Source organism: Nesoenas mayeri, assembly GCF_963082525.1.
Source record: "Nesoenas mayeri genome assembly, chromosome: 7".
NCBI lineage: Eukaryota > Metazoa > Chordata > Aves > Columbiformes > Columbidae > Nesoenas > Nesoenas mayeri.
In genome coordinates this window covers 17,208,932-17,229,651 of record NC_137551.1, presented here as the reverse complement: position 1 = coordinate 17,229,651, position 20,720 = coordinate 17,208,932, and the positions used below count along the sequence as shown (strand labels likewise).

Genomic DNA, 20,720 nt, shown 5'->3' with positions numbered 1-20,720 from the left:
TTCAATGATGGCAACCTTCTTCATGCTGGCCAGAAGCCTGCTCATATTTTGGTACTTAGAGGCCAATAAATTCCTTTTCCAAAAAGTTCCTTTCTGGATAAATCAATCTGCTCCTGCCTTTGTACTCTATTATGTACGAGGAGCCTTGTCATCTTATTGAAATAATAGGACATTGCAAGATACCAAGTATTTATGGCTAGATTTAATGATTTTTAAAGGAACCAAATTATTGCAGCTCCAGGGCAGCAGTAACTTATGTAGTGACAACTTACACATGTTTTATGTACCTATTTACTTCAGTGTTCACTGCAAAAGTATAGTTACCATAGCAATGACCATGTCACGAGATTTCTTTGCTAGTTCTGAAATACAAAATATCCATATGCCACCTGAACTGTGATTATTTCCTGCACAGTAGTGAAAGTACAAGTTGAGAGTGTCACACACCTCTCTAAACAAAGAGTAACACATTGATTTACAGAACATTTTATGGTGAAAAGCAATCAGTGCAAGTGAATCTTGTGTCTCTAGCATCCCTAGTATTGTAAATCCTTTGCCGCTAAGCTGAAGGAAAAGCTTCACTGGCACCTATCAGCAGAGACTCCACTAGTACATACTTAACCTTTAGTCTTCTGTGAAATGTTGGTACTTACATGCAATATTCCAGAAAAAAAAAAAAATGTGTGGCATTCAGGAGGACATTTTCTCTGATTTTAAGTGTGAACTCAAAAACAAAGCCATCTTTTGGCTATTTACATCTTGCTAATGTTATATAAAATAGTATCACAAAATGTGGTGGGTTTTTTCCTTTGTTTTTTCTTTTTTTTTTTTTTCCCCTTTTTTCCCTTCTTTCTTCTACTTTAGAAATGGCAAATTTGTAAGGAATCTCGGTGATATGCTTTTGTACCCTGGGGTGCTGCTCACTAACACTAATAGAATTGAGAAGCCAAGTACTGGATTTCACAAATCAGCATTAACCACTGGAGAGTGTTGGGCTACCCCAATGTGACTGGAGACAGTGGGTAAATAAAAGGTGAAAACTCTTGCCACAGATGTAGACTTCTCTTTTTGTAGCTGAATTATGTTTTCTTACGTATAGACAGTATGAGATACTCAGAATACATGAGATATTTGAAGAAAAGCAGGTCATGGGGCTGTATACTTAATCTACCATTTCACTCATTCTCCTTTAATAAAAACTTGTTTACACAGGAAAACTATTTTAAACTGAGATATCACATTATTTTAAGCATGTATTTAACTCAGATTTGTATTGTATCCATTTGTGGACAATCTTATGCTGGAACAGGAGTGGTTTGTTCCTGTTTAACTTACTTTGAAAGTGTGTTTAAAGAGGAGCAGCTCACATGAATTACTGAACAAGCATATCAACACATAGAGCCAACTATTAGCAATTCCATGTGAACATGGGAACGTAAAAGTGATCCACATTCATGTAATGGTTGGTCTCCTCTTCCTCGCATCGTGCAGTGTCAGAATTCTTCCCACAAAGAAGGAATCTCACCTTGCTGGATAGGGAAGTGGACATGGTGCTGTTAGGTATTAAGTTCGTCTGCATGATCATAGGGAAGAGTTAGGAAATTACTTTAGCTGGGAAGTTTGATCCAACCTCCTTAAGTCCTTGAACTGGAGGTGGAGACTGAGTGGTTCAGACTGCAGCTTTATATAGCAAGGCCACCATTCAGAGTCTCTGAATCTGATGAGAGGCCCTCAAAGGAAAGTGAAGTCATAAACTAGAACGAAGGAAACTTTTTTCATGTTGACTGCAGATTGCGTAAAAGGATCAGAAAAACCTCTTTCATTGTGTTGCTATAAGTAATCATTAATAAGTAATTCTAACTAATCATTTTTTTATTTGGATTCTCTCTTTTCTTCTATATTTCTTTATTAGAAATACAACCTCAGTATTTTTATGTATATCTAGGCAGCAAGTGGGATTTTGAATAATCCTTTAGGAGCATAGGTGTATTCTTTAACCAAAGGCATTTGAACACACCCTGGACATGTAACCTGCAAAACTAGACAATTCAGTTTGCTGATGTGAGTGCTGTGCTTCAGGAGTACCTTAAGCTGTGTGACCCTGGGTGAATTACCAGCTCAGGTGTCTCTGAGATCTCTGTGATGCCCCACTGCCTGATAAAAGACACCCAAAGACTTATATTGTCTCTGACCTTTGCACAAACATACAGGTACTAGTCCCTATTTAATTTACCATATAGCCTTGAGCAGTGGGTAAGCTCCAACATGTCAATGGAGTGTGACCACCCAGCTTCACACTGGTGGGCAGGTATGGTGGGAAACTTTGTCCAGAAAGCCTTCCTTCTCTGCAGCTGATCAGCTCTGCAATAGGTTAGGTCGCTCTGTCTACATCTCTCCACTTTTACCACATACTGCTTTCATAGTCAAGACTGTTTGTTCCAGCTGTGATGTTAAGAAGTATTACGTAACTCCATTTACACTCACAGGAAGAGTCTGGCCAGAGTGTTTTTTGTCCTTACGGGCAAATACACTCAATGGGGAAGCACATGCATCTTGTATATGGTCGAAGGTATAATGTACACTCACATTTGTTGGCACTGCAACAGACTTGGGAATAAATCTGCCTCATTTTCTGGATGAAGGCTGTCTTTCTCCTACTAAAATCTCACATCCTGTTCTTGTTCTGTAGCTACCGGACTATTGTATTCCTTTCCTGTCCTCTTGCTGGTGCAGCCACCTGGTCTGTGGTGAATTCCAGGTGTGTGATGCTCATACACGTGCTGCTCTGCTGCCAGGAGAGGAGGGCCTAATTTTTTGTCACATGAAAAGAAACTTGCTAGTGTAGTCTATTACTAAATTCTGGAGACTTATTTAATGAAATGGGAACACTGCAGGGGAATCTGGCAAGGAAGATGTGTTTATGTAACCGAATTGAGTGTTGCAACTGCCATCACTTAGTTCCCTTGGCTGCAGTGAGCAAGTTGAGAGAAAAACAATCCAAGCAGAGATATTCAGTCACTGAGGGCAGCTCTGATTACGTACAAATAACTAATAAAAATAAAAAGCAATATAACTAGAAAATACAAATACAATTCATTTTCTTACATGATCCATGTGTACCAAGCTCATTGATAGGGACTGAAACACCCAAGCTTTTGCACTTTTGATTGAAGTACATATTCTTTGTGTGTCTTCAGCACATTCTGATATCCCAGGGAGATTCATGACACAAGAGTAATTGCACATAATGTAAACAAGATCTGCATTAGTTGGTTCTTTCACTCAGAATCCCTTTCCAAGTCCAGATGTGTGATGTGTAAATGTTAGGAGAACAGAGTCCTTATGAAGTAGCTTTATCAAATGCAGCTAGTCTTCCAGCAAAATGGAGAAAATATAAATTAGAGCTCAAGACCTTGGTCAAATCTGGTACATAAAATTTTATGGTTATATTTAATGTTCCATATGTGCTTTGGAGAAGTGCCATGTTTATAAAGAACTGCTTCAATATTATTTTTAAAAAGTGACACTTTTAGCACAGTATCCTCTGCAAACTGTTCACTGCTTGCCACGTAGGCCAGCCAGACTCCAAATAAACTGTTGTTTGCAGGGTCTAAACCTAAGATCAAAATGCCTTTTAGGGCATGGTAGTTTCCAAAACATGGCATGGTTGATGTCATATGTGACTTTTCAAAGCGCTATTCAGAAGAGTTGATTAACTTGCCTGAAAGAGGAGAGTGTATGATATAAAAATTGTGACAAGAGACGAAGAATTAGGAAGATGTATACTTGTCTGCTAAAGCTGAATATCTGTTCTATCTTGTTTATAAGATAATTAGATTCTACTACGTAATATGAGCACTACATTCCTCCTAGCTCTTTTAGGAAAAACACTTTTCAGAGGTCCTAGCCTATTTTTATTTCATTTCCCTAAATCCCTAAGTAGCTGCCTTTTAAAAAAGCTTCCAATGCAGCATCTGGTGTGCTGTTATTGCCACTACTTTTGCTGTGAAATCATAGCACTACTGTTTTAGGATTTTCCCATTCATTTGTTGCCTGGTATTTGGCTGAAAAATTTATTACTAATATAAGAGAAAGAAGTACATTTTCAAGAACCCAAATCAGAATGCGATCTGAACAAAAGAACAGCAACTGCTTGGACCCTACAGCTCTTTGCAAATTTTGCATAAAATGGAACAGACACGGCATCTTGGAAGAAATCACAGGAATTCTTTGTGCTGGAAAGTGTGAGGCAAACTAAATAGATGGAAATAACTTTTGTTACATTTAAACACAAATATAATGCTACAGGCAGAGAGAAAAGAAAAAAAATATTATTTACACTTCTAAGCAGTCAGGAGGTGTGAGAAATCTGGAGTGAAGGGTTCAAACAAGTACTTAGCTAAAAATAACCTGTCCAAAACTGAATTACTACTACTATTACTATGACTACTAATTTCAGCTTCAGAAAAATTTGCAGTCTTACATTTGTCATGTAATAAAGTAATAAATGTATCAGGTGCAATTTCAGGTTCATTTGTAATATGCTACCATAAACTAAGCATATAGTAATGGTTAACAAATATCTAAACATATAACGTTAATCTGTTATCTCAGCAATTTAAAAAATGTTGTGAGACAAATTCTAAAATAAATGTAGCATTTTAAAGACACAGAAGTGCAAGTTAAAGTGGTAACTGTTCTGAAGTATAGCTGAGGATTAAAAAATGTCCTTTGAGTCTGAGAGTATGTGGAGAACGTGCATATGCTGGAGTCAGAAATGGTAAAGTTTTTGTGTGCTAACGTACAAAATTTATAAAACATTATTGCTTGAAAACTATGAAACATTTTTGTGATCCTTTAGGATATACAACTGGTGCCACTAGGAGAGTGTCCTTGCTTAGCAGGGATTTGGAGAACTGGTCTTGTAAAAAGAGCACGGTTGGAGTTTCCTTTTCTTGAAATGTAGATTAAATCTTCCTTTTCTCATCTGTGTGGTCTGAGTCCAAATTTTACTTTTCAACTTAGCTCTAAAATTTATCTGTGTGAATTTATGAACTGAAGAACAATAGTACATGGCAAATTGTTAAACAACCTCTGTCATTACACTCTAAGAAAAATATATTTGCACTTAAATATTTTATAGCTAGTGAATGTATGAAATTATATTTTTAAGAGATAATAGACAATAATTCATTGCAACTATATTAACAAGGTAGAATTACTTCATAGTAACAAAAAGATCCTTTAGCACTATGTAACATGAATGGTGATGTAACCAGTGTATCTAAGACTATAGCTGCAGGTCTTCATAACCTTCAAGGGCTCAGAAAACTTGAAAGTGCGGATAAGTTGTGGAATTTCAGTGGCTGTGATTCCATTGGCAGTCAAGTTTTGATTGTTTTCTGTTCTTTTCTCTAGTTAGAGGTCTGGTAAATAAAAATGCTTGATAAAACCATCACTTTAGCCAGCAATTGTTTGGCTGCATGCAGGAGAAGATTGAAATACATAAGGTTTTGGAGAGGGAGATCGGTATTGTTTTGTCATGAGCTATATATGCATTTGTCAAAGTCGTGTGTGTGTATATATTTGTACCTAAAGGTTATTTAAGAGGAAAGGCAATGCCTGACAGACAAAACCGCTATGGATACGGTTTCTTATCAGTATTATTGCTACATATCCAGTGCATCTTAAAGCAAATTATCACATTGAAAGAAAGGGGTTTGCCTACAGTTAACCATGTAATAATGCATTGCTAAACTATGCACTTTTAACAAATAAGTTGTTTTCATTATTACACTGTTACGTATTAGGTGAAAAATTACTGATCTTTGATGCAGTAATGTAGTTTTCCGTAATTCATCTAATTTTGACTTTTTTTCTATAGGTATTCATACATCATTTGATATTATTACTCTTTATATTTTTTTTAATAAGAGTTTGGTGTTTTAAAAGTAGAAAGGAGTGCTGCAAGAGCTTATCTTTTGCTTTTTGACATAGGAATTCTGAACCCCACTTATTGAAAAAAAAAATCACTTTCATGTTTGAAAGCGTAGTAATAAAACCAACCAGTAGGATAGTCATGATCTTTTCACCTAAGCCAATTTTTAAAGGAAAAAACAATTATAATGAAATGAGAGTAATTTGAATGCATGAAGCAATTGTTAATAGATAATTTGAATGTCTGCTGCCGAGCGTATTATAACCCATGTGGAATAGTTAGGTGAAGTTCAGTGGTCAAGGCATTAATGAACATCCATGTTTTTTTCATCTTTGGTGTGCTGTACTGATGTTAGCGGTCCTTTGACCATCAGAAGCTGGATGGAGGGGTTTTCCTAGTCTGAGAGATACTGCTTATTTGTCAGAGCATCTTGTCCTGCTTAAATTGTAGCTGCCGACTATACTCATCTGCTACCTGGCTGTGGTTAGTTGTTTGCTTTCTTTAGGTGTTTCTTTTCCATCCTAACAGTCACTTGATTTTTCTGCATGTATTTATAAGTCTTTGACAAAGTCTTTCTCTGCCTTCCTAGCCCCAGCATCGATTTTATCTTAATCCAAAATATAGTATCATATTCTGAAGACCTTGACAGCCTAAATGGGCCAACAGTAATGTCGTGAAGTTCAACAAATGGAAATGGCAGGTCCTGTACCTGGGGAGAAATGTTGATCCCAGAAAAGGTTGGGTACGAGCTGGATGGAAATCAGCTTTGCAAGAAGGGCCTCAGGATCCTGGTGTGCAAAAAATGGAATTGAGCCACCATGAGAACTAGGTTTTTCCTTCCCTAAAGTAGCTGCAGTAGCTCAAACTGAAGAATACAAGAAAAAAAGTGTATGTTGAATATTCATCTCTTGAACACAGATAAATGCATCGTAGAATTAGCATTAAATAAGACAACAAGCTTCAACAAGAATCTTTAAGTCAGTTGGGTTCAAACTGAATTGTAAGCACTCAGTTAATAAGTTATTGCTGCAGTTGTAGTGAGCAACTTTGTTTCCTTGCCAGAGTTAACAAGCAGAGCACGCCCAGCACATGAAGCATTACGCAATGATTGTTCATTACAGTGTTCCCAAAACCATTGCCTTAGTTATAATTCTAAATGGCTGTGCATGACATCATACCAAAAAAAGTACATAAACCAACTCAATTTCACTGCTAAAAATGTGTTAACCTTTTAGCTGGACTAGCGACAAGTCCTGCTGGATTCCAGCACTTTCAGCACAGTATCTGATTATTCTCTTCATGTGCAATTGCTAGATGAGAATATCTTGTCAGTGATTTCAGGCTAGTCTGAGTGGTTGCAATCATAGAAGGCCCTGTTGAAAAATGATGCAATCTTTCATTTCTGTTTGTCGTCCTTCACCCAGAAAGTTAACACTACGAGCATCCAATGAGCAGTGTTAAAGACTTCAAAAGACCCTGCACATCGTTTATTTCTTATATGTGTATTAAACTCTTCTAGCTGTTAAATTAATTTTAAGATATTTGTTTTCGTTTCTATTATGTTCTACTGACTTGGTGATGATTAAATAAAGGGTCTTTTTTTTTTCTTCTCCCTCTGATCATGATGCATCTATTCTTAAGACAGAGACAGACACGTTTGTGCAGAGAAGTGGTTTAAGGAAGTGTAGTTCACTAATATGATGCTTATAATATGTGAAGAGACATACAGAGTCATAGGTGGTTCAGTTCTTTAGGTAAGGATGTAAGTTACAGATAAAAGTAATAGTGCTTTATCCATCATAAAATTTCAAAATGGCTCAGGGGCATATCAGTGCTGCAGCTGTTGCAGACCTTGTAATGGCATTAAGCTCTGACTCAGGGTGATATTTTTCTGTAGAACATTCTAGCAGGAACTATAGTTCTGGTAATAACCTGAATAGGAGAATAAATACCTTGAATATTAATGATTCGTCTGTAACAGATGCTCCAGGGTGAACACAAGCAGGACAGGAAATATGTTTCTTTTTCAATTCTTTTCACACTAGGCTTTTTCAGACAAAACCTTCTGGTACTCTGCCAGAACCCCCTCTGAACATTACAACTTTAACCTCATATGGTATTTATACTTGTTCTGATTATTCACTTGAACTGGTTATTCTTATTTTATATTTTCACCTACTGGGTGAAGGTAGTGTAGATATATTTACCAGTGCCTTTAGTACTAGTGGAGCGAGCTGAAATAATATTTTAGGATATTATATGAACTCCTGCTATCCTTTATGAAGAAAAGCAGTTTTGGGGTCTGGCACTGCTCATGGGGAAAAAAACACCTCAATGTTATTTTTGATAATCTGCCCATTCAACTGATGCCAGCCGTGCCTTCTTCAGTGATAACCAGCACGGAGTAGATACTCACTCAGATACTACTGATTCTCAGTGTTGATTCTCAAGCTGTGTCTGGGGTCTGTCCATTCTGTGACCAGCTTTTATTGATCTTCTCTGAAATGTGAACAGGTATACAGCACCGACCAAATCAAAGAGTAATCTTCTGTGCTTGTCAAATGAAAATAATTTAGAAGCACGTAACACATCCCCAGATATAGCTCAGGCTTCATCAGCTGTAGCGTAATTTCACCAGATAGTTGTTTCAAAAAATATGCTGAGTGGTTGTTTTTACTCATGTTTCTCAAACTCTGATCTGACCCATATTAAAGCAACTGTCTCTGAGGAAAATTTTTTTAAGAATATGATATCCGCCTCCTGAATGCCTTTACAAGTGACCATTTTTTAATAAAGGCATGTGATCTTGTATTACTTTTACAGAGTGAAATAGATATGCCTGTCTAAGTCAGACTACAGTGACAAAAAGGCTGGATAGGACAACCTACAGTGTTTGAGTAACTCTTGATAACTATTTAGCACTGAATTGAAGAGGATCATACGATCTTATCACTAACCACCATAAATGCACTGTTGGCACTAAAGGTTACTGGTCTAGCTGGAACTATGTCCTGTAGACTTTCCATCCATTCATTTTAAATAACAGAATGATAATGGTCACTTGTTGAAATCATATTTTCAGACTTCAGCAGTATCTACCTCTGATTCCTTAGGTATGTCATGGTTATTGTTACCACAGCTTTGACATTGTGCCTATGTGCATAGCATGAAATCAATCATAATTCTTGCATGCTGTTAAGTCAGCTTGTTAGGAAGTGTAGGTCTGTTATTAAATATGTGTACATGTATATATTTGGATGTATTATTTTCGCACTTAAAATTGGAATGGGCAATAAAATCGAGTATAACTTAGTTTGACTTTGCATAGCATACACAGGAAAAAGCGCTATAAAGATAGATCATATTACTGCATGATTTGGGCTGCATAAAATGCCTGGATTTGATATAAAAACAGCCCACGGACCGTGTTGTGAAATTAGTAGATGTATGTATGGCATCTTTATTATAATTCAAAGGCAGCAACTGAAAATCCATTGTCCTATCTGTGCCTTCAGCAACATTTCCAGGGGCATATTTAGTGTAAACTGGCCTGGAGCTGGAAGAGTGGAAACCATGGCACAGCACAGCTCACGAGCCTCACTTCTTAAAAACTGGCTGAGCTCCTGCTCTGTCACAAGTGTTTTGTCAAGGAAATAACAAAAGGAGGGCACGTGGTGCTCTGGACAGTAGTATTCTTCCTGACTTCTCTCGCGGAGAGGGAGAGAAAAAAAAAAAGGAGATTTTAACAAAATAAGATGTCTTTTATTGCCCTGTATTCCTTATTGCTGAGCACAACAGATACTGCTGAAATCAGAGGTTTTCAGTGCTTATGGAGTATATAAAACTAAGGGTATACTTCTGAAAGCACAGAATTTAGTAAGAAAGCTCTGTTAGGGACAGAGAAAGATGACAGAAGTGACAAGCAGATAGGAAGGATGAATGTAACTACCTAGGGAAAGCTGAACTACAGCTGTTAGTAATTATACTATAATAAAGCAGAAGACTTTTGTATCTCTATAGTGGAGTAAGACAAATAATACATGACTTTTGTTTGTTCAGTTGGTTGTTGGTTGTTTTTGTTTTGATTTAGAAAGTTTGACAAGTATACTGTCCTTCAGGAAATCATAAATAAAAACGTCTGCTTCAGAAATACAAATCTTTAGCACCTATCTCAAAGAAAGAAGATTATCGTATAATAAAACTTTAATTATTTGAGTCAGTCTTCTACAGAATGCAGTTATGGATATTGGTGTGCATCACTTGCATGTATGTCTGCCCTATATCCACATTTGCTTATTTTCCTTTGTTGACACCCTTTCCATTTAGATAACAGTTTTAATTTTAGAGAAAATTTCTGCAACTAACACTTGGTTGCAGCAAAGAAGGCAAGCTATAGAAAAGCAGGAGAGGATACATACAAAGTTATACCAGAAATAGAGATGAACTCATGAGTGAGATGGATAGTACTAAATGATTATAGTGAAGAAAAAGGGAATTATCGGGTTGAGGTAATCATAGCTCTTAATGTGTTCAAGGAAACAATGTAAATGGAAGAAAAGAAACAATTCATACTTCTTAGAAGGCAGCCATACAATGGCAGTAGCTTAAAGCTGAGGAAGGAAATGTTTAAGATTGTTTTTTAGAAGATTTTAGTAGTTTAAAATGTCTCATAAGGTAATATGGTAGAAGTACTGTTCAAGTTGTAATTAGACATGTTTGGTACCAGTAGGAATGGTTCTATCAAATGTAGACACTAAGTGGATGGTCCTCATAATAATTTATTGTTTCTTATTGAGTCCACTCAAGTTTGGTGTTTTATTTCTCTTTGTCGTTAGGCACTCTGCCCTGCACTGTCCTGCAGGATCTTCCTCTGCAGTTACACACGCTGGATGTGTGCGTGCGGGCTCAAGATTACCATCATTCGTGGGCTGGGCTGAACCCACCGAGTCACAGATCTGTTACATAGAGGAAGAGTATGATACTCCTGAAAATGTGAATAGGGCTCGTTTGGGGCTTATTTTGAGTAAATCAGGAAGTTTACATTTATTGCAATAGGAGCCTCCCTCAAAACCTGCTGGTAATCTCCCAATTTAAAAAAGTTAATCAAATCCAATTTCCCACTCCCACCACCCCCCTCAGCCCAAGGGATAATAGAGAATTAGAGAGAGCTGCACAGGGTAGTACTGTAATATGTGAGTTTAGGTGATTCTGTGAGATGTTTCCTCTACTGAGAAGGATGGCAGGGGAGGGATTAGTTTCAGTGTCCCCCGCATTTGCTTTCCTGTGTAATTATGGGAAATGCATTCAGTGTGCAAGGGTATCATTGCTGTCCTGCTGTTTTATCATTTCTTTATGAGATAATGTTGATTTCAGCAATGAAATGCAAATTTAGTTTACAGTGCTCCTTTTCTCTGCATAAAGGTTAAAATGCATGTTGTAGATAATACTGTTGGTGGTGCTTTTGAAACGGTCTTTGTCAGCTCATTTCAGCAATACATAGTTTTAAATGCTGTTCAGTGCAACTGCGTGAGTTTTATGTTGGCCTACATGAATTAATTATAACCCAACATGCATGTTGTTACCATTTTGCTATAATTTGATCAAGTCATCATAAAATCTTGGTACCAACAAAAAAAGAATTGGATGTGTCAAGAATATTTAATATATAGTGTGCTTTCTATGTTTTATGGCAAATCGAATGTACGATTATTGAAGTTGAGCCATCTCAACTCTATAATCATAAAATTCTTCTAACACAGGGGGCTAACAAATACGCCTAGGAATGCAGATGCTAATTAATTCTGTGTTTGGAGGATATGTTTCTATTTACTTATAAACAAATAGTTTGTATTGCTGGTGATAAAAGGGCTTAGAATTTTAACAAGTCTTGTTACAATTAGCCCCAGTGTAGCTTGTAGACAGCTCTATTTTCTAAATGCTGGAACTCCAACAGCAATTAAATACATGCAAGAATGGAAATAATTTTCAGCTAGCGAGTTCTAACATAACAGCAAGGCCAGTACTAACGGAAGTTGTCTTTTTTTTGTTGTTATCTCTTTAATTTATCTCACTTTCCTGTGTAAACTGCTCGCTATTGTCCAAAGAGAGGGTGTGTGTTAGCTTTGGTGACATTGTGTTACTGCCATTAAGTAATGCTGTACACAGTTTTTTCAGCAAGACTGTACTTAGAATTTATTTCCCAAGCTGCATGAGCCAAATAATATTTCGTAACTAATAACAATCCTATTTCTACTTTAGGTGGTACAGCAATAAATTTGTTGTCATGGTTAGTAAAAGCATTACCTAGAAAAAGGAGTGTGAGTTTTTAATACGTTTAGTATGAAAGAGTAAAAAGGTTGGGGGGGGTATGAAATGAGGTGTTCTGTTGGAACAATAATGGAAAATAACTCTGAAAATGCTGAGTTGGACTAATGAATGAATAATGCCTAAAGTTTATCAAAACTGAAAGAACTGATGTGAAATGAAGCCTCCTAAGAAAATTCTATTCTGTCGCTGTTTTGCTTTGCTGTTGTCGCATGTCACGCATGAATGAAAACGCTGCATTCTCCAGGGAGCGGTAAAGCTTCTGTGTAGGTTCTTTATTTCCTTAATCCCTCCTTCTTCGTGATATCCAATGTCAGATATAAAATGGAAAGCCTGTAAATATAGTGATTATCATACTGATTATCACCTGCATCAGGGAATGCCCTGGCTGGCTGCTGTAACCCTAGCAGTCTCCACATGTTACAGCCACTTAGATTTTAACCTGACTACTTTATTAGAGACATGAAGCTCAGTATGAGGTGCCCTAGGGCTGCACAGATGGGGTCTGCTTGTTTCCTGTTCTGACTGTTATTGTGAATAGATACTAAAAGCTTCTCATCGCTTTTATCTGGTTAATTTACTTTGAACTGTCCCTGGCATTCAGGGCCCGCCACACGTTTCTCACCATTTGCAAACACCAAACTGTAGTCTCCAAATGTGTGTTTTGAGCTTCACCTTTTTTTACTGGAAGAGCCTTAATTCTTCCTGGGGTGTAATTCTGAGAGAGGCTGATTCTCAGGGGGGTATAGGCACAGTCCTTACTGAAAGAAGCTACACAGGACTTATTCTGAGCTTTTGTTGATAGGAGAGAAGAAAATTAAGATTTCTGTTGTTCTTTGGCACCCTCAGATTAGAGGTCAACTGCAGGAAAATCTATGATTGTGTGCTAGCCACGATTATTCACGTAGGCAGGCAGCAGACCAGGCTAAAAGATGATGCTTTAACAGGAAAATCTGAAGATGAGATACTTTTTAACAAATGTGCAATCATTTATCCTTTCTTGTGGAAGAGCCATGCCTTTCAAACCACATGTGCTATATGCATGGGTGCCCCAGTACAGAAAATTAAGATGAGTTCTCTCGAAGGCTCCCGCATAAGGAAATACTGCTTAACTGGAATAGTTTTTATTTCACAGATGGAAGAAAGTACTGGTGTCCAGTTTCCTGGCCAAACAATAGTTTAACACAGATGTTAATGTCCCGCTGCATTGGGACATTAAAGATATCCCCTTAGGACAGATCAGTGTAACTTCCGATTTCAATTGCACGACCAAAACCTGAGGTTAAAGAAGTAATTTGGCTACAATATGCATTTTTTAGGTAATTTTTTTTATTCTCTACTCCCTTGTTTCTCTTATTTTGGGGTTTTTCTGTGTCTCGATCCCATTTGAGGCTTTCTTGATTGTGTTGCAGTTCATTGTAAGTACATCACTTCAGAGTGGAAGCTTGCAGGCTCCTTTTTTCATATGGGCATAAGCTTTGTTAATCACATGCTGGTTTAGGAAAACACTGCATGATATCTTTGAACCCTACACTCCTTCTTGACAGCCAGGCTAGCAAATGTCATTGACTGTGTGATGTACAAGAAGGAATTCAATTGTAAGTAAATTGTCAAAGTGGCTAACCTTGCCCGCACCCAATTGTCAGGACCATGATTCAGTTTTTCTGTCAACATCAGCTAAGGCTAACCCGGTCAGCCTTATGTTTCTGCAGTGAAGCAGCCTGAGGAGTTGTGCTTTTCGGCTTATCACATTTTATTAACCTCACCTTACTGTTGTTGTAATCAGTTGTACCCACTTCAAATTCTTATATTGCCCCCAAAGTGGCAGATCATAAAGGTCCACAAGTATTTATTTTCTGCAGCACTAAAAGCTGTTGTAGGGACACTGGCCTTAAATGGTTCAGTACAGCAGCTATTTTTGTTTAGTTGGATCAACTTACCATTTTGGCTCAAGTCTTATTCCTCTATTAATAACACTTGAAAGTGATGCAAGTTAAAATGTAAAGACTTTGAGGGTTTTCTGCAATATTTGCAATGTTAAGGTAGAAAATGAGTCAGGGAAAAACATCACTATTGTCTTCTGTCTCCTTGCTTTTATTGCAAAACAGATTTTAATTGCTCCGTTTAATATAAATAAGAAATTAGGACACTCTGATACCCTGAAGTTTCTTCTGTTCTTTCAGGAAAAGAACATAGTTAAGTTGCCTAAAGCCGTGATTAAGACATCAGAGTATTTTAAAACGCTCATCTGATTCCACCACAAGGGTTTGAATACATTTTGTGATCCTATTTTTTTAATGCACCGTGGAGGACAAATGATTTTTAAAATGGCTCGATAAACTGTATCCCGTGAGTTGCAATATATAAATAGAGATATGATACAATTTCAATTAAAAAATATGTCTGAAGGATGTTTGTCTGGTTTTGAAGTAGTGGTTTCCTAGTCAAAGTCTTATCTCCAGAAGTAACTTTCCTCGCCTGGAAAAAACATATTGTACCTTCTTTATTTGAACTTGTGAAATGTGTTGACATTGTGCTGTTGCTGGGCTCGAGGGAAGGAGGGGGAAGCTTTTGGTGCAACTATCAGAATTGAACAACTGTACATGGGTATATTGCGATAATCATGTAAAAGGAAAACTGGCTGAATGAGTTTCAAAATGTGTTATTTCTTCATTATCTGGCACTTTGTAATTAACTGTTCTTTTTTTATTATTTCAGGAAGCTGCCACTTTTGCTAGAGAGCAAGGCTTTGAGGTGAGTTAACTCACAATTGCACACTAAACAGATCCTAAAGGTTTTTTTTCTTGCTGATAATGAAGTTCTTTTGGACAATGATTGATGTGCTATTATACTCTCCAAGCCTCGCAGCGGTTGCCATGGAAACTTGGCAGTCGTCATGGTTTCTTTGTTCTGCCAGCTCAGTGTTATGACGCACTCTGCTAGGTCTGCACCCAACATCGCCTACAGATGTTATTTATTGAATTTTGAAAAGCCTCTTGGGAAGCCGAGAGGTTGGGCACGGTTTCAAGCTGCCTCTGCAGATATGGGACCTGTCAGTTTGTTCAGTTAAAAAGCTACCTCATTAGCTGCATTACACTCCATAAGGATTCACTGCTAAAGCAGTGGTGAAGCAAGACTAAATAGTGAAATATAACACCGCTTAAATAACTTAAACCCTGCCATATGCGGATTATCATTATGCAAATGAATTTTAGAAAGGTTGTGTATAAAATTGTTAGGTACTGGCTAATGTAAACCATGCTTCTGCAAACAGCTTCTTTTAGGAGGGGTAGCGTGGAATTTGTGTTTCAAAACATATTCGAGTTGGTGTTTTCCATCTGTGCTCTAAAAATGTATGATCTTCTACTTTCTTGAAGTAAACGCTGCTATTTTACAGTGATTTTCACATCTTTGGATTTCATCTTCTGGAAGGATTTATTTGAATAGTATCTCCCATTGGCTAAATTCAGATAACTTAATCTGGAGAGCTATCAGCTATTGGTCTCTAATGCTGAATTCAAATAGGCAGGTTTTAAATACTATAATTAATGTGACAACGGTTGTGCTAATTTTGCAGATAGTAAGTGATCTTACTGAAATCTAAATTGCAGAACTGAACACACATAAATCCTTTTATATGTTTTTTTTTTCACTGGAATAAAACCCACCTTAATTGATTTGTTTGCAGTGTAAAATAATAGATAGGAGTTTGATTGCTCAACACCCATTTTGCATGAATAATAGAAACCGCGCAATTCAAACCGCATTGCTTTAAGAACATGCCGGTTTTGTGTGTAGATGGTTGCATATAAAACAAGAGGGAAAGACTGACAGCTTTTGTTCTACAATTTAGATTTCCTTAGAACCATACACCAGCAGGTACATCAATGCCATCATTGTTTTAGATATTAAAACTGTGGGCTGTCCCATTTCATTTAACGTTTCCCAAATTCATGTGACTGCTTTGTAGAAATCAAGACTTTTTATCACTGTCAATTTTCATTTGTATAATCTGTATTGTTAGCATAAAAATACTCTTTGAATTTATTCTATCAAATGAATTTCACACATGCCTCCAAATATGAAGCATAACAAATTATTGGTACCCTCTGGTAGCTAGACAAAAAAAAAGGAAAGGAAGTAGTATATTAAGTCTACCCATTCTATATTTTTATTGCCCCCTTGAGCTAAAGACTGAATGTGCCTGGTTTAAATTCAGTCCTAGTGACAAACTGCTTTTGCTGGTGTCTGCTAACTACCATCATATTAACCTTTCCATTAGTGCTTGCTTAGAGATTCTAGCACAGTTCTTCGAACATCCTAAATCTGCCACATTTGATTACAGCATATCAGTAAAGTGCACAATGATTATGATCTTATCTCTTATTACCCCCTTGCTTGGCAACAACTCACATGTCAAGTTTACTGACACAGATGTGTAAAACTTGATAAGTCCACAGATATTTTTTCCCATTGTGCTGTGGAGACAAAAAAAAAGAATTGCACTACTAATAAAACATCTCGGGAAAACGTTAAAGAGCTTCAATTAGCTTTTCAATTAAAAACAAGAAAAATTTCCAGCAACACTCAAAGGCTTGTAAAACTGATTCTGCATTTTATATTGAGAATAGAGAACTGATGAAACACAGAAAAATAAAGAACTGGAGTGACCATAGAAAATATCAAGAGGATATTTATCACAGAAGTAATGAAAAGTTGCTGGTAGCTGCACTGAATTGCAGCCTGGAATTTTGTTTTTTAACAAAAATCATCAGAAATCTGTGGGCATCGAGAATCAGTTTTGACTAGCTTTTATTTTAAATCATCTCCTTTTCTATCTTCCAGTAATTTCAGCAGCTTATGTGGACTAAATGCAACTTTTATATGGATTGAGTTAAATATACCTGAAACAATTAAAAAAAAAACGTACAATCAAGTCAACTTCAGGAAAAAATACAGTTTTTCAGAAGAAATAAAATCTTGTTATAGGCAGGAGAAAATGCTTCCATTACACAAATCTGTTAATTCTTTGTAAGAGAAACCATGTTCAAAGGAATTTTTATTGTTATGCTTCACTCTACCAAAAGTTAGTTTTCCATTGAACTGTGCAGAAATCCAAGGTATTTTTGTAAAATCAATCATGATAGTTGAAGACTATGATTTCCTTCATTTCATGTCCTGACCAACACTTATCTGTAATAATCAAAAGTAGAACGGTGCTTCTGATGCATACTCTTCCTGGAGTGCATCAGGTGTTTTCTTTTTCAGAAATTCATGTTCTATGACATTTTAAAACTATTAAATAAACAATAAATTCACAGTCTGTGGAGACAGTGCTTCATCCTAATTGTATGTTGCAATTATCTCATTAATACATACGTTGTAATAGTCACAATTTTTATCCCAGGGAAGCTCCTAGGCTTGATTCCCCTACAAGTGGTAGAATGGTTGTCAGTGTATTTTAACTGAATGTTCATAATATGTTTAAAATAACAAAATGGCCAGGGCAAAAGTTTATGAGGTTTTGTTTTTACAGAATGGTAACTTGCTGTTTATTCTGTGTAGGATTTAGGAAAACATTATCCTACTTTAACAAAAAACTTAGGGTTCAATTCTGTTTGTCAGCCCAAGACGTAAAACGAAGTGAATGGAACAGTATGCATCTAAGGAGTTGGTAGCAGCTGCCATGCAAAATAATTTTTCCTGTTAGAGACAGAGGTCTCCTCCTAAGCATGTGTTGGTTGGGGAACTAAATTAAAGAATTTTGGTATCCTGGACCCAGTTTAGGTCTTCAAGTATATGAGGTGCACTGCATAGGTCCACTGTTTTCAATGGATCTATGCTGGCTTAGATCAGGGCTATGGTAGTTCCAGCAATTGTTTATCTGTTCAGAGGTAAAGGTCAGAAGACATAGTTTGACTAGCAGTTTTAACTCTGTGTGGGTTTTCACATACCTCTGTCTGATACTGGGATATCTTACATACTTTCTTTATATGCATATATTCCACTTACCTGCTGGAATGAATGCTATATGCAAGGTTTTTCAGGTGCAGCATCAAGAGGCAAATCATGTATTTGTGAGACTAATACGTCAGCTTTTTAAAATCAGATTCAAGTGTATAATTCAATATATGTGAGAATCCTGTGAATTTGGGACGCACTATAGAGGCTTTAGAACCACGAACCAGTACATTCTTACCATTCAGTCATATCTGTAGATATAGGATGAATAAGAAAGTCTTGATAAGTGTGCAAGTATGAGTCAGTGCAAAACAAATATTATTCATTTCAGCTATTTGAAAATGTTATGTATATTCTGAACAGAAATAGGAGATGACAACATTTCATGATGTTTGCCTGACAATGGAATGAGGGGAATGGTACCTCTGCAGTCTTAAGCTGTAAATAGTCACATATTATAAAATGTCACACCTGTACCTTCAAAATACAACATAATGGTAAAGTGGAGTTATATTGTAGAAAAGATAAAGCTTCCTCAACACTGAGGGTGCAACTCTTGTACTATATAACCTCTATTTTATTCTCTTACTTTGAAAAATTTTAGTATAGAAAGTGTTTTTGGCTAAAAATGGCCAAATTAATTCTCACAGTTACTTTTAAAGTCTGCACAGCCACTCTGTTTTGAAATTTCTGGTGTTAAAAACATTGCCTTTTTTCTCCTACATATCTTCCTTTTACTGGTACATGCTTGTTATATATTCAGTTCTTCCTGAAAACATATGTGCTTTTTACTTTCTTTCACTGTCTACTTTATTTCATCCTTTACTATCATTCTTCACTAAACTTTTTCCTCAGGGTCCTCTTTCCCTCCTATAAGTTCATCATCATTCTTCCTTACACTGAAGAAATCGCCTCTTGATTGTGCCATTTTCTCCTATTATAACTTCCTCATTTTCCTTTTAGAAGTTAAAATGCATGTAAATATATCACACAAATAATCTTCAAGCTCTTTGATTTCTGTGCCTGCTTTACTGTAAATGTGCTTAATAAAGTCACTAGTAGCCACTTCCTACTTAGGAGAACCTAAACACCTTTCTCCTGTTTCCTTTGATCTCCATGATGCTTTATTGCATTTTCTGGTTCATGGATTTCTTAATTATCAAGGTCTGAAATGGTTCAGAATTTAGGTGAGCCTTCAGAAACCTTCATGTTACCAAGCTGGAAGGCTCTAATTCTGCATCCATCCCCTGTCCAGCAACTTGTGCCATCAGCTGGTACCTGCTATTCACAAATGTCTTAACAAGACATTTCAAAACAGAAGAGCAGGAATTTCAATTTTTTCCTCTGGCATCTTTGGAGGACTCCTTGTCTTTTGAGAATGAGGGGTAAGATGGCCCCTGTGCACTGTCCTCACTCCACACAGAGGAGCTCAAGGTTCTCCTCTGGAAGATGTTCCCTATTAAAAGCTATATTAACTGTCTAAAGAGGAGCAAGGAAGAAATAACACACATGACAGTGTAGTATATGGAAATGAAAAGTATGAGAGAAGTTTAAAAAGATTTAAAGAAGTAAGTAAGGGGAAATTTTTTGTGTGTGCGGCAAATGTGTATAAATCAATGAACTCACTGACTACCAGAGTTGGGGGAGAAACTAAAGGGAAGCTAAGAGTATTGCAAAAGAGCTAGATAATTTTCACATGAATAAATCCTGGTAAATACATAGCCCAGACATATTCTCTGTCCATAAAAAGGTGAAGTGCTTGAAGATCAACAAGATTATAAAAAATCAACAAGTGCCCAAGACTGAATGGTATGTAGATTATAGTTCTTGAAGTGTTTAACTGACCCGTTGATGAAAAATAATCAGTCTCTTGTTAAAATTGGCAGCTGCAGTCAAAGTGGCATGTACTGTACCTGAGTTTAAAAATAACACTATATGCCGATTTTGGAAGATAAACATCGATTTATTAATAATATGAAGTAATTGTAACAACTCTGGTAAATGCCTTGAAACCGCTCTGGACAGCTTTATAAATAAACTCTATTCATTATGTAATTGTGTTAAAAATCAGTTGGGTTTCATTGCAAATAAGACATAAAGCAAGGCAGAAAGTATTTTTATGCTTTCATATATTCAATGGTAGGCCCTCACCAAATCAGCTATGTTTCACTACAGTTGCTTGTATGCAAGAGCAAACTGGAAAAAAAGTATAGTGTTATTTAACACAGACGTTAATAAAGTGGGACATTGTAATTAGCACAGAGAATAATTACAGTCTTTCTTACTTTTCCTAACATTAAAAAAAAATAAAAGAAAAAATATAAAGGATGGTAAGAAATAAGTTTACATATACTAAAGTTAATTTGTAGAACTTACTGACGAGATAAATCTGAGAACAAAAGCTTCCCACATAGCATTATAAAAGGATTTTATGCTTATACAAATAATAGGATAATCTATATTTAGATATAATTTACTGCTTTTTCAATCTTAAGTT

General features: G+C 36.5%; 1 protein-coding gene across 2 annotated transcripts in view; it reads left to right on the top strand.

Moving 5' to 3' along the window:
- Nucleotides 1-20,720, top strand: part of ADK (adenosine kinase) — a 292,886-nt gene that overhangs the window by 229,124 nt on the left and 43,042 nt on the right. For both annotated transcript variants that reach the window (XM_080348339.1, XM_080348340.1), the window contains exon 8: nucleotides 14,981-15,016. In XM_080348339.1, coding sequence (XP_080204465.1) covers nucleotides 14,981-15,016 — 36 coding nt within the window. The remainder of the gene's footprint in view (nucleotides 1-14,980; nucleotides 15,017-20,720) is intronic.